Source organism: Mus caroli, unplaced genomic scaffold (assembly GCF_978045245.1).
Source record: "Mus caroli unplaced genomic scaffold, Mus_caroli_1 scaffold_5, whole genome shotgun sequence".
Taxonomy (NCBI): domain Eukaryota; kingdom Metazoa; phylum Chordata; class Mammalia; order Rodentia; family Muridae; genus Mus; species Mus caroli.
In genome coordinates this window covers 12,179,448-12,193,366 of record NW_028227260.1, presented here as the reverse complement: position 1 = coordinate 12,193,366, position 13,919 = coordinate 12,179,448, and the positions used below count along the sequence as shown (strand labels likewise).

Here is a 13,919-nt window from a genome sequence, read left to right as displayed (position 1 = left end):
ATCTGCATTGTCTTTCAAAGGGAGACTTCTCCCTTGAGATCAATATCACAAGGGAGGGGAAGATGATGATGGCTCCTTGCAGTGGGGTTAGTCCAAACTGTCTGCATAATCTAAACAGTAGACTGCAATGCAAGAGATTACAGATCTGAGTTAGAGTCTTCATCAAAGTGCATATTTATCACGGGAGACCATTGTGCAAGGGGCTAAGGAGCATAAAGGTGAAAAAATATGATGTGTAGCCCATCTTGTTGGAACATCCACTCTAGCAAAATGCATATGAACCACAAATCCATGCCTGTAGTTCTCAGGCCTTCCTGTCCTTGTCTCTGTCTCTGTTTTAGAAGATGATGGAGTAACTCCACAGCCCCTGAGCAGGATTCCCTCTCTTTCTTGACGATCATCTTACTTTGAGTATAAATTTTAAAGGTCTGTGTTGCCAGCACTTTCTGAAAAATGTTCATTCACTTTTGGTTCAGCTAGACATTTGCAGTTTTATTTTAATTCAAGGGGATTATACTTATTTGACAGTGGTATATATGTTGTACATTCACTGGAAAGCAATAGGGGGGCTTTGCTGTAGGCTGAGTCTTGGTTTAGATTGCAAAATGGATATTGTACTCAAAGGATCTAGAGGAGTTTACTTCCAATGATTTGCAAAAAAGAAAAACTGGGGGAGTGGTTCTATGGCCTGAGGTTGCATGCCTAGGGTTTTCAGGGTAGAAGCCTGAAAAAGGTGAAGTCTTACAAGTCTTGCTCAGTGCCCTCTACACAGCCACTTGTACAGTGTACAGCACCAAATAGCTATTGAAGAAGCATTTAATGGGTGGATGGAAGAGAAGATATCCAGAGATCCAAGTGAATGAGTAGGTAGGTTATGGTGAATAGGTTATAGACACAACTGTGCCCTATTGATATAAAAGAAGGTGAAGGAGACCTGTATGCTAATGAACTTGAGTAAAATGTAACATTTTTCTTCTTATTCTTGGTGGCTGTCTCTAAGCCCTTTTTAAGTTTGACAAGCATTGTGGCAGTCTATCAAAGAGGATGTTTGTGCATGTGGTGTTTTCTAAGCCACCTTTGCAATTAGTGAAATGCTGTTGTTTCAGTAAAATTGAAATGAAAAAAATGCAATCTCTCATCTTTAAGGAAATAAAAAGGCAACTTTAAGCTGGACATGGTGGCTCACACACACCTGAGACCCTGGCACTCATAAGGTAGGGTCAAGAGGATCACTAATTCAAGACTTGTGTGAATTCCATGAGATCCAGTCTCCAAAAACAAACATATAAAATGAAGTTAAAAACAAACAAAAGGAGGATTAGCTTCAGGGCATCTGAAATGCCAGCTGAGCTTTGAATCCTAGTGGGTAGCATGTATTATCCCTCCTGACTTTGAATTCCGTGCTAAATTAGTAAATTGTCACGTTGATAGCACCCTGAAGGAATGGGTTCCTTGGCATAGGCATGTACCTGAAAGGTAGAACATTTGCCTAGTTCATATAGGTCCCTAGGTTCCATCCCCAGTGCCACAAAGCAAAGAAAGACAAACAGAGCTTCTACTCTTCTATAACAGGATACCATACCTTTCTGCTGCCCATGTCTTACTTTCTATTGTGCTCTTTCTAGGACTGCATCGATGTAGGCTGGTGGGAAGGAGAACTCAATGGCAGACGAGGTGTGTTTCCTGACAACTTCGTGAAGTTACTTCCACCGGACTTTGACAAGGAAGGGAATGTAAGTCTCCCTGGCTTTGATCTCAGTGTCTCCCTTTCTGTCAGAATTGTGGCTTCCATGATGAGACTTGGGAGGTAGAGAGATCTTTTGGTATAAAATAAAAGAGCAGTGACATTTAAATGTTTAATGGGCTTGGGTTCTGAGCCCCTGGCTGCCATAGGACAAACTCATCATACCAGCTGGTGAATGTTTCCCACAGTTTAATGTATACGGAGTACTTTAAGCAGTACCTGGCACGTTGAAATTTTCAGGAGAGCTGCCAGACCCTGAATGTCCTACATAGTAAGAAAATACCTCCTGTTTTATATAGCATAGTCCTTGGGGGTGCTGAAGTAGCCAATATTTAAAGTTGCTGAAAATTATATTTTGAGACTGAGAATGGAGAGCACAGCTTGTTAATTTTATATTATATTTGTATATGTGTATACATATACTCAAATGCATATTTATATGTCTCGCCAAGGTTGTCTCTTTCTTTGTGGGAACTGGTTTGATGATGGATACTGTTTAGATGGCCCATTCTGTTTGCCTTACTCTTTGTGTATTGTCTCTCTGCTAATGATTTAACCCAAAAAAAAAAAAAAAAGGTGAGAACTGGGAGTTCTTTACAGAATGAGGGGACAGCTATTTGATCTCATCTACCTACCCTCTTCCTTACCTCTCAGCCTCTTACTGACGCTTTTGCCTGATTTCTGATCTAGAGCCTCTTCAGATCCAAGGAGGGTTCTGTTCTTGGACCAGGCTAAACCTAACTGTATTATTCAATTTTCTAGTTGTTGTAGCAAAGTATTTGACAGGGACAACTTATGAAAGAAATGGTATATTTTGACTCACAGTTGGATATTACAGCCCATCAGAGCAACAGCTGGCCATAGGGCATGTCAAGAACTAAGGGGAAACTTCCTAATAGACATGCTTAGAGGTTTGTCTCCTAAGTGATTGTAGATTTTGTCAAATTGACAATATTAACCATCACATCAACTTTGATACATCACCATTCCTGAGATGATATATGGTAAGGATAGCTACAGTGCTAGTAGTTAGTCGCACCGCCACTTAATGGTGTCTATGCTGTTTAAATGAATGGATGTATTTATTTTAAAACGTAGCATTGTTCTAGTATCTCTAACAAACTCCAAGGTAATGTTGAAACTGCTGGTCCTTTGATCACACTTTGAGCATCAGGGTTCCAAAAAAGCCTGAAGAAGCAGGATTTAGACTCTCCAGAGCTTTGGTTCAAATACCAAGAGGGACTGATGGGTATATAGACTGCAACATATTTTTCACGTAAACAGTCCAAGAAAGCAAGCTATTAAAATGTATTAAAAAGCATGGCCTTGGATTTTAAACTCATTTGATGATCTAAGGGCATAATCTTGGGAGATGCCTCAAACTGTATCCAGTAGTGGGTAAATTTTCCTGTACATATTAACCATTCTAGTAGTCATAATTACTATCTGTAAGGGTAGGGGAAAACTAGCCACAACTATGATGTAATGCTAAAATAGTAACTCTGGTTCTTTTTGCTTCAGCTGACCAAATCAACTCGGTATCTTGATTTTCTTGGTTAATTTCCCTGGGAATCTAAACAAGGCTAAGAATTTTGATGAGTAGCCATTAAAAAGATAGCCAGTAACATGTAAAATGTACTTATAGAGATAACCAAGCAAAGAATAACACACTCTTCATGCTGTTTCTCATATTTTTCCTGGATCTGTTGCCTCATGATTGTGTTTGAGTTTTCAATCATTCCTTCAGTATTTTTGGAAACCTTTCCCAGGGCTGGCCTGGGTTGGCCTTCATGGTAGATAACTAGAGATGAAGCATACGGTTACTGGCCTTGTTGACTCAGAGTTGGGCAGCAGGGCTGGCCTGCAAGGCTTTCTGAAGGATTCTCCCTTTGGCTGGGTCTCAGTGAGTGGAGCACAGGTCCATCCACATGGCGTGTGGTACCCTTCTTTGCCCATCTTTGAATCTAGAAAATCCTTTGTTGTGAGTCCCCCTCCTTTGGTCACTCTGCTAGGTTTTATTATCTAATTAGTTCAGACTGAGGCAGTAGCATTTACGTTTTTTAAAGGAAAGCTGCAAGATCAAATTGCAGGTATTGACCATGTAAAATGATGTTTTGAAGTATTCCTCCCTCCCATATCCATAGTTGAACCAGCCATAGACTGGAAAGGTTTTAAAAATGTGTCTGTGCTGAACATACACAAACGTAAAGACTTATTCCCCAACAATGCCCTGTACAGCCACTTATAAGTAATCTAAATGGGATTTTACAGTAAATAGGAACTAGGTTATATATAAGCAGTATGCCATTATATAAAGGGCCATAGTACCAGTGGATTTTTATGTTCATAAGAGATCATGTAACCACTCAAACACAGATTCCAAAAGGTTATTATATATTTACATCATGGAATGACTAACTATAGCTAAGCAACATATGCCTTCCTTCATATAGTTTGTCATTTTTATGGTGACAGGAGCATGTTTCTGAAGACTAAGGTAAACACTAGACCATTTTTTTTCTGACAAATGAGGAAAACCCACAGTTGGCTTTCCTGTGGTGCTCTGCCTTTAAATTCTTGGTCTTATTTTGTCGGGACCATGAATTCACTCATACGAGACAGACTCTATGTATAGTGTACTGTTCTAGAAGCTCTTTGTTACATAAGATATTAAGGGAAGTAACTTCCACAGGAGAGTAAAGTTGTTTGTGCTGAGAGGGCATGGCATGGCCTCCTTGTTGAGGTGTGCATATTTTGTAGAGCCCCATGGGCATCTCTGCAACCCCAGATAAGCAGCCATCATCTCTTTTTTAAACTTCATCCTCACAAAGCAGAAAACTCAGTTTTAGGGATACAATAGTCATACCTGTCAGATAACTGAAAAGTAATTTTCAGATAGCTGAAAAGGTATTGTCTAATGTGACATTTAGGTTTTTTTGAAATTTCAAAGTAGAAAATCCCTTTTTCATCCCTGCTGGCTTACAAAACCAATGGGATAGCTGTGCACCCGTTGCTATGCCAGCCTTTTTTTGCTACACCTAGAATACTGGTGAGTTGGTGACAATATGGTCGGGCCAGGAGATGCCACTTGCAGAATTGACAGTATAAAGATGATTAGAATTATTAACATGAAGATGCTGTGTGGGTTATGGTGTCTGAAACATTCTGCCACCAATTTCAGCAGATGTCATCTTGTCTCGCCAGTGACTAGGGTTACAGTCATCCACCCCAGTCTGCAATGATCCGGATAGACAGAAGCAAGTCTTCTGCAGCAGGCTTCTTGACTCAGCGGGTATCATCAGGGCATGCTTTTGAGTCTGGCATCTTGTCTGCCAGGATGCAGACTCCAGAGAGTCACCATCAGGCCCTTTGCAATTCCTGGTGGACTTTCTTCCTGAGAACAGAGTCTCTCTCCAGCATGGCAAGCGCTCTGTGGCTTTTCCTCAAGGTATTACAGGAGAGGATGCCCATTGATCTCGTGGTGCATATTTTAAAGCAATTATGTAAGCTATTTAGGAGAGAACCTAGATGCAATCACTGTTTATTTTGAGCCTTGACTGTACAATTGAGCATCAGGATGGAAAGATGAAATATTCTGAGAGCTCTAATGAAGCAAGGTGCATGCGCTGTCATTGTGAGTGAAGTGTAACAGGGAGCTAGGACTGATTTTTAGAATAGCAGGGACAGCATCCTGACGTCATTAGAAAGAAACAAAGGTTAGGATCAATCTTTGGAAAGACTGTCCTTTGAAGGGTAGTGTTTCAGGGATATCTCAGGCTGTGTACCTTCTAAGAGAAGGCAGATCACCAGACGCTGCAGGGCCATTCTAGAGCATGTTCCCTGAAGAGGCTCTTTGGAGTTGATGCCATGTCGCAAATGCACACCTCTAAGGCTCCCCCAAGGGTTTCCCCAGTGAATATACCACAGTGAAACATTTGCTTCTCAGCCACAGGGACTTAGAAACCTGCCATGAAGATGTCTGCCTCTGCCACTGTGACTCAGCCTCACTTTGCCTGCTCCCAGACTTATACAGGCAGCAGGCTGCCAGCTTACAGGAACTGAGAAGTGCAAGGCAGTCTTGAAGACACGGGTCTGCCTGCCCTGGGCATTTGCCCCCACCACTGTGGGTCTAATTTCTTAGGATCCAGGTTTCACAACAACAACAACAACAACAAGACTTCCAGCTTTCTCTGGGAAGGCTCTCCATCTGAGAGAAGTGAACGTTTCTTGGAAAAAGCCAGGCAGGTATGGCTTGAGGCCCTCTTCACACATGGAAGGAGAAGGTTTGCCAAGGGAGCCATGTGCTGAGTTCAGCTAAACCCAATTGTTACAAGATCACTGTTCTGTTGGCTTTGACAGCAGTGGTTTTTTTCCATATTAACCACTAACCAGGGTCTGGGATTGCAGTTCAATTGGCATAGTGCTTGTCCAGAATGCAGAGTCCTAAATTTGATCCCCAACACTACATAGTCTAGGTGAGGTGTTGCACACCTATAATCCCAGCGCTCAGGAGATAGAGGCAAGAGGATAAGAAGTTCATCTGTGGCTATATATTGAGTTTGAACTCAGCTTAGGATATATGAAGCCATGTCTCAACAAAAACAGACAAAATTAAGCCAAGCATCTTTCATATGCCTGTAACTCCAATTCTGAGAGGGACAGAGACAAGAGGGTCTCTAGAGGTTGCTGGCTTTCTAACCTATCCAAGGAAACATGAGACTCCATCTCAAAGGGAATAGGTGGAGAGTGATGCCAGCAGGCACCCAATGACCTTTTCTGACCTCCATGTGACTGCACAGGTGTGTACACCTGTGTGAGAAGCTGGCAGGGAGAAACATACACACAAAGAGACAGACAGGCAGGCAGAGAATGAGTGAACGAACAAACAAACAAATAAGTGAATGACTCGATCTTTTATAATAACCACTGACCGATCCTTCCTATTCCTACCAACCTCTAGGCACTCTGATATGACCCTCTGACTTCCCACATTCTCAGTTATAGTTCTGTGCCTATACATCCTCATAAATTTGTTCTAGATCAAGCAACTTTGCAGATTTCAAACTTTTATAAAAAAGGAGTTTCCATGATGCTTAATCCACCACAGATGAGTTTTATAGCATTATTTCTGGCTACTTTTCTCTTTGCCAGGTTCTTAGGAGCTCCCATATGATGACAACCCAGTTTGTAAATTTGTTCTTAGCCAATATTTTTCTCATCCCTAGGCATGTCCATTAGCCCTCAGAGATCTCCTATAATTTTCTACATTCTAAATGTGGCCAATAAATTAAAAAAATAAATATATGCTTCCCCCATATAACCAGTCTTAGGAAAATAATCCCCTTACAGCATATCTGTCTCATGTATTTAGTTTCTCTGGGTGGTCTCATACACAGGAATTGAATTTGTCAAGCTGTTTTTTTATTTAAACAATTTTTATTAGATATTTTCTTTATTTACAATGCAAATGCTATCCTGCAAGTCCCCTATACCATCCCCTACCCTGCTCTCCAACCCACCCACTCCTGCTTCCTGGCCCTGGCATTCCCCTGAACTGAGGTATATAATCTTTGCAAGACCAAGGGCCTTTCCTCCCATTGATGGCCTATTAGGCCATCTTCTGCTACATATGCACCTAGAGATATGAGCTCAGGGGGCACTGGTTAGTTCATATTGCTGTTCCTTCTATAGGGTTACAGACCTCTTCAGCTCCTTGGGTACTTTCTCTAGCTCCTCTATTGGGAGCCCTGTGTTCCATCCAATAGATAAGTGGATATTATCCCAGAAACTTAGAATACCCAAGATACAATTTGCAAAACACATGAAACTCAAGAAGAAAGAAGACCAAAGTGTGGATACTTTGTCCCTCCTTAGAATGGGGAACAAAATACCCATGTAAGGCGTTACAGAGACAAAGTTTGTATCTTAGACGGAAGGAAGGACCATGAAGAGACTGCCCCACCCAGGGATCCATCCCATAATCAGCCACCAAATGCAGACACTATTGCATATGCCAGCAAGATTTTGCTGACATGATATAGCTGTCTCTTGTGAGGCTATGCTAGTACCTGGCAAATACACAAGTCAAGCTGTTTTTATGTCACATAAGTTTGGCCTATTGATAAAGCCTCAGTGGTTTTCCCCAGGCCACCCAGATGGTATAACCTCTTCCTTCACCAGCAGTATTTACGGTTCTCCCAGTTGAACATCTCATTTGTCATATTCTTGTTTATAGGGCTTATATTTCATTTTCCAGTTGGAACTTCTTTGAGCTGGTGTACCCCAAGCTTCTCCTTCATCATAACTATAGTGTATATGATATAAAATTGGCAGATAATAGGATCTCTTTTTGTTTTGGTCTTGTGTCAAATATGCCTACTTTTTCTTATATGCTTTCTTTCCTGTCCATTGTTCCCTTTTGTACTAGTATAAAAGAAAAGGAAGAAGGGAGAGGGATTTCATAAAGCTGGCTCCTGTCACATTCCACTATCTAGACAAAGGGATGCCCAGGTCCTTCCTTCTACTAGACATAGGATCTGGATATATAATTAAGTTCTTACTTGTAGGGTGGGCTGAATGGAATAAAGGGGTGTACTGAGATAACCTATTAGGAAGAAGCTCTATTCCAGAGCCTAGATGACCCTAATAGGCCATGCATGAGATGGACCCAAGCATAAGAGAGACTACAGATGCATACAATGTGGCTAGAGACTGAGCTAGGAAACCAGCAAGAGATTCTCCGAGACGAGGTTATATGATGGTCCCCAGGCATCTCCTGTGCAGATGACAGTGCAGCTAATTGTTTGAACTCTGGAAGGTACAGAGGAACAGTTATAGACATGAATGTCACTCAGATCGTTGTCCTGTCTCCATGCTTTCAAAGTGTAGTGGGTCCTCCAGATACATTGGCACAGCAATAGCAGGACAGAGCCTCCCATCTTTCTCTACAATTGTGATGGGCGCCCTGGTCTGGAAAAACCCATTTGTAGCCTTTCCAGTCTCACATCTTAGCATGATGCATGAAGATGTTTTCTAAGGTCCAAAGTTGCTAAAGATCTGAGCTACACTTTGTTTACCTGTTCCCCTAACCAAGCTCTGATTCTGTATTAGGATTCAAATGGGCTTGAGCCGTGTTCAAATTTGTGTGGGAGCTTGGTACCATTATATCCTGACCACAGTTTTTCCTCCCTCTACTCCTCCCAGTACCACTGGTTAGTATATTATTGAAGGCACCTGGTTAATTTTCTTTTCTTTTCTTTTCCTCTTTTCCTTTTTTTTTTTTTTTTTTTTTTTTTTTTTTTTGTGAGACAGGGATTCTCTGTAAAGCCCTGGCTGTCCTGGAACTCACTTTGCAGATCAGGCTGGCCTCAAACTCAGAAATCTGCCTACCTCTGCCTTCCAAGTGCTGGGATTAACGGTGTGTGCCATGACACCCGGTGTTAATTTTCTTGAGACTTAATTAGTTTTCATGAAAATAGGTTGCAATCCTGCACCACACTTCGGGTTTTCTTGTATGTGGGCTGTTTCTACCTGTACTTTCTGCCCCTCCCACTTTCTGGCATGAGTCGAAGTTGTAGAAAACCCTTATTATAAGCCAATCAGAAGCTAACGCTGCATTCTTGGACTTTCAGAATGAAGAACCCAAATAAACTTCATTTCTTCATAAATTACTCAGATTTAGGTGTTCTACAGCAACATCAAACTGGCTAAGCCATCTCCTTCTAGCTAACTAACTATCAGGACCTATCCTCAGACTATTTTTAACAAAGCATATCTCAGTGGTTTGGAAGGGAGGAGCTATAAACTAGTTCATAGTGCAAAGCCACAGATGACAGTTCCTGCCAGGAGAAAGCCGTTGAGCCAGATGACGAGCTCCTTGGGTTGGAACAGGCAAGTCTTGTCAAACAAGGGGCAGAGTCGGTTTTGAAATCCTTCAGCAGGAAGCAGTTTGCCTTCCTGTTATCCATACTCTGGAACCTTCAGATATGTTTCCTTCCTGGTACTGTAATGGTAATAATCAAATATAGCTGGTTTGTCCTTTGAAGGATGACGGGTTATTTCCGTTTGAAGCATATGCAGTCAGAGGTGAGCATACACATACTTAGATCTATGTGCCCTAAATACATGAGGTCATAGAAGGCTTTAGACTCCACTATAAACCAGGAAATGTTGCCTCTCTGGGTTTTATTGTTACTGGTATTTTCTTGTTGTTTTTTTTAATTAATTCTCAATGCCTAGATAGTGAGTGATAAGGTTTTTAGACTCCCTTGCCTACCAGCTGATTGCTGCAGTCCCCCTGAGCATCATCACCATAGCAGGGGGGTGGGTTCCTCCTATACTCATGGCCCCACATCCACTGCTCTGTTTTCAGCTCTTACCTAGAAGTCAAGCAGCCTAAAGCCACCCAAGTTTGGAACTGGGGTTTTGGTCTTTCACCAGGGAGAGAGGGATGAGAGAATAAATGGAATGATTGATTCTAAAAATGCAGGACTTTAAATGCTCGCCTGAGTTGAAGGAGCTAGTTGGTATGTAGCTGTTAAAGTCCCCAGAGGATCCCTAGACCTACTGCTGAACCTCCTGCCGTTGCCTTCTTCCAGCCACAGTTGAACATTTGGAAGAAAAGCAACTCAGGGGTCTGTTCATCTCGGTTTCTTCGAGCATCAGCAACTGCTGTGTTTCTTTATTATTGCCACATTTTTGCTGGTGATTTGCTGCTCTGCTTTTTCTGTCCTCGTCACCCAGTTTGGCATATTAAAATATAAAAGTAGGCCCATGTGCAGTACTTCCAAGTTTTGAGGAGGTGGTCTAGAGCCATATGGGTCTTGAAAGTGCAAGGAGGGGGATGTGGGAGAGTTTGGAGGGGGAAGAGGAAGAGTGAAATGATGTAATTATAATCAGTTGAACTTACGGAAACCAGAGAAAGTGGACTCAGTCCAAAAGCAGGATGGGGTGGGGAGAATAAACTCCCTCTGCTAGCTGGTACCTATCCAGTACTGACAGCTCATGGCTTGCAAACTAGCCATTCCTTTTCAATCCTATCCGCCTCTGCAGTGGCCATGACACTCCTCATAAATGCAGACCCCGCCCCCTCCTGTTGCCACGCTCACTGGCATACTTTTTGGGACCACTTTTCACACCGTCTGTTATTACAAAAATTTCCATCCTCTCTCTCACCCTCCTTTCTCGTCTCTTCTATTTCTTCCACCCAATTCCTTCCATGACACGTTTCATGTATCGGCTGCAGTCCAAACCTTACACATCAAGAGGTTTTAGTTTTGGCTTGGTTTTGTTTTTACATGGCCCAGTAATCACAGAAAGTGTGATAGTTTGTAATTGTCAATATCTTTTTTTTTTCCTTTCCCCACTTATTTTGAGGCAAGGTCTCTGGGGTAACAGCTTCTACTACAGAGGTTTCTGTGAGATTGTTTATACATTATTTTAAACTAAGGCCAGAGAGATAGCTCAGCCAGGAAAAGTGCTTGAGTTTGATCCCTAGGATCCACAGAGTGGAAGGAGAGAGAGAGAGAGAGAGAGAGAGAGAGAGAGAGAGAGAGAGAGAGAGAGAGAGAGAGAGAGAGAGAGACTATTCTACAGAAGCTGTCCTCTGATCTTTCTGCACATGTTGTGGCATACGTGTGCAAGCTCACACACATTACCATGTGCACAAAAATAAGGAAAAGAACATTTTTTTTAAATGAAGAGTATTTCAAACCAGCAAGGATGAAGAAAGACATCCAGAAATAGGCATTGTTGGGACTTGGCAGGGAAGAATTAGGCCATAGGGTGTTGTCAGTTTCCTGACTAAGCAGTAACTCTGATCCTCAGGTCAAGGAAGATTAAATGGCAAGGTCTCAGCAATAACTTCATTAGATAAAACATATAGCCATTCCCAAACTAGTTTATACCAAGACAGAGGAGGACGCAGGACAGAGTTAATAGGGAACTGGAAAAAGCTGACAAAGGGAATAGAGTACTGAGAGAGCCTGAGTCACAAACACACCCACTCAGTGCAGGGCCTGTATTCAAGGGCAAGAGGCCCCGAGAGCAGCTTGCTTTTTCCTAATAAAGATCATTGTCTGCTTATGCATACAGCACAGGGAAATATCAAGGAGGAAACATACCCAAGTGTGTACACACATAATTCTGCTAGTCAGAAACCACCACTTTAAAGATACTTCTTTTCCACTCATTCTACCTTTTTTTTAGTATGTTAGAGCATAGGTGAGGTCATACTGTAACTGCAATTTGATAACTATTTCCTCCTTGCAATCTGACCATCGTACTGTTGCCTGTGCTTTGATGAATTCCGTGTGTATGCTATTATGCCTGCCTCATGGCTGTTCTCCAGCACTGGGCCTTCATCGTGGTTAACAATGTGCTATGGGTCAAACAGCCCTGGGCTTTACTTCCAGTTCCTCATAGAGTTGCTACATGAGTTACCCAAGTCAGAGATTACTAACTCTTCTTGCAAAACTATCGCCTCTCAAGTTGAAAGATGATAGTAATATTATTATAATTTATAATAATTTATATAATTTATTGCTGAGAAAGGAGTGCTAGGTGAGATTTGTACTGATCTCCAGCTTGTCAGAACCCTTTGTCTTTCTTACCATGCTATAGCCTTTGCTCAGAGTAATTTGGTGGAATCAGTAACTAATGAAGAATCAGGCTGAAAATGTATTGAATCCAGAGCGTGAATGCTATGATGGCCCCTCCTCAGATAAAAACACATAAACAGATAAAGACAAGAACAAATGTTCTTGTGTGTCTTGCATACTCTGGATTTTATTGGAAACATGTTCTTTCTGCAGTCTAGTACTGTGGCAGAGAAAGGTGAGCCAGAGTAGGGACTAGGTGTCTGCCTTTTGTGGTCCCTGTGGTAATGTCACACTATAACATTTTTCAAAACCAGAAGATACTCTTTGTAGGTTTCTTAGAACCACAAATATATGGTGCCCGAGAGAGTAAGGAGTGTCCATGGTGATGTGAAGCATCCAGCCTCATCCTCTCAGTTCCCCGAATCCTTCCTTAGTGGTATCACACTGGATGGTTCTCCCCTTCCCTTATAGCATCACAGTACAAGATGGTGCCTGGCTATGTTTTCTGAGCACTGAAATGTTTAGCCAGTTCATCTTTGTCCATCTCCCTCCTATAGTCAATCTTGAATGACAAAAAAAAAAAAAAAAGCCCACAAACTCTGAAACCAGTTCAGGGATGAATACTATTGATTGCATTGCTACTTCCATCACCTATGGAGGAGCAATGTGTGATAAAAAAAAATAGTGGTCCACTTCAAAAAAAAAACCACATCCATCCAATTTAGCACTTATAGTAAGGTATAACTGCTCTATGAGAGATCTCACAAATGACCTTCCTTCCTCAGCATAAAAAGAGGCAAAACTGGGGGGGTGGGTGCTGAGGGGGGAAGACTTGCCAGGCTGCAGTAGACTCTTGGTCTGCATTTAGTTGAAGGGTCCATACACCCCTTCAGATCTAATTTTGAGTCTTCATGGTCACTGTTGTTGAACCAAAAATCACTTGTTATTCAACCCATTAGACTATTTTTTTGGATATTTTCTTTATTTACATTTCAAATGTTATCCCCTTTCCCAGTACCCCCCCCCAAGCCCCCATCCCCTCCCCCTCCCCCTGCTTCTATGAGTGTATCCTCTCCACCCACCCACCCTCACCCACCTCCCCACCCTCCAGCCGATTAAATCTTAATTGCAAATGTGGCTTCAGCTTAGGGGCACCATCGTGCTTGCTGGTTTCAGGCCATTTTTGCTGAACTGAGCTTTTCTAGAAGGCTGTTGTAAATTTAGGAAGAGGGAAGCTGTGTTTCATTTGTTGGTCCGAGTTTTGTTTTGCTGATTGAATTTGCTTCAGTGTTTATTTAGAGGTGCCAAAAGAAAGCTGGTGTCTCTAGAGAGAGAATTGCTCTTTTTTTTTTTTTTTTTTTTTTGGAGAGGCCCCTTAAATTGTCCACGCTGTACATAGAAAACAGTGTCTGTGGTCTGTCTATGATACTACAGCTTGCCAACAGTCTCATGTGTAATTTTGATTGATTTTTTTTCAGAGACCCAAGAAACCGCCACCTCCATCAGCTCCTGTCGTCAAACAAGGGGCAGGTAATGTACCTTTCAGGTCCAGCAAACAAAATGTTCATCTTTCTTTT

At 42.0% G+C, this 13,919-nt stretch overlaps 1 protein-coding gene across 6 annotated transcripts in view; it reads left to right on the top strand.

Annotated features, from left to right (window-relative positions):
• The window catches only part of Sh3kbp1 (SH3 domain containing kinase binding protein 1), a 358,871-nt gene that overhangs the window by 283,504 nt on the left and 61,448 nt on the right, over positions 1–13,919 (top strand). For all 6 annotated transcript variants that reach the window (XM_029473429.2, XM_029473430.2, XM_029473431.2 and 3 more), the window contains 2 exons: positions 1,626–1,733; positions 13,821–13,872. In XM_029473429.2, the coding sequence (XP_029329289.1) occupies positions 1,626–1,733; positions 13,821–13,872 (160 nt within the window). The remainder of the gene's footprint in view (positions 1–1,625; positions 1,734–13,820; positions 13,873–13,919) is intronic.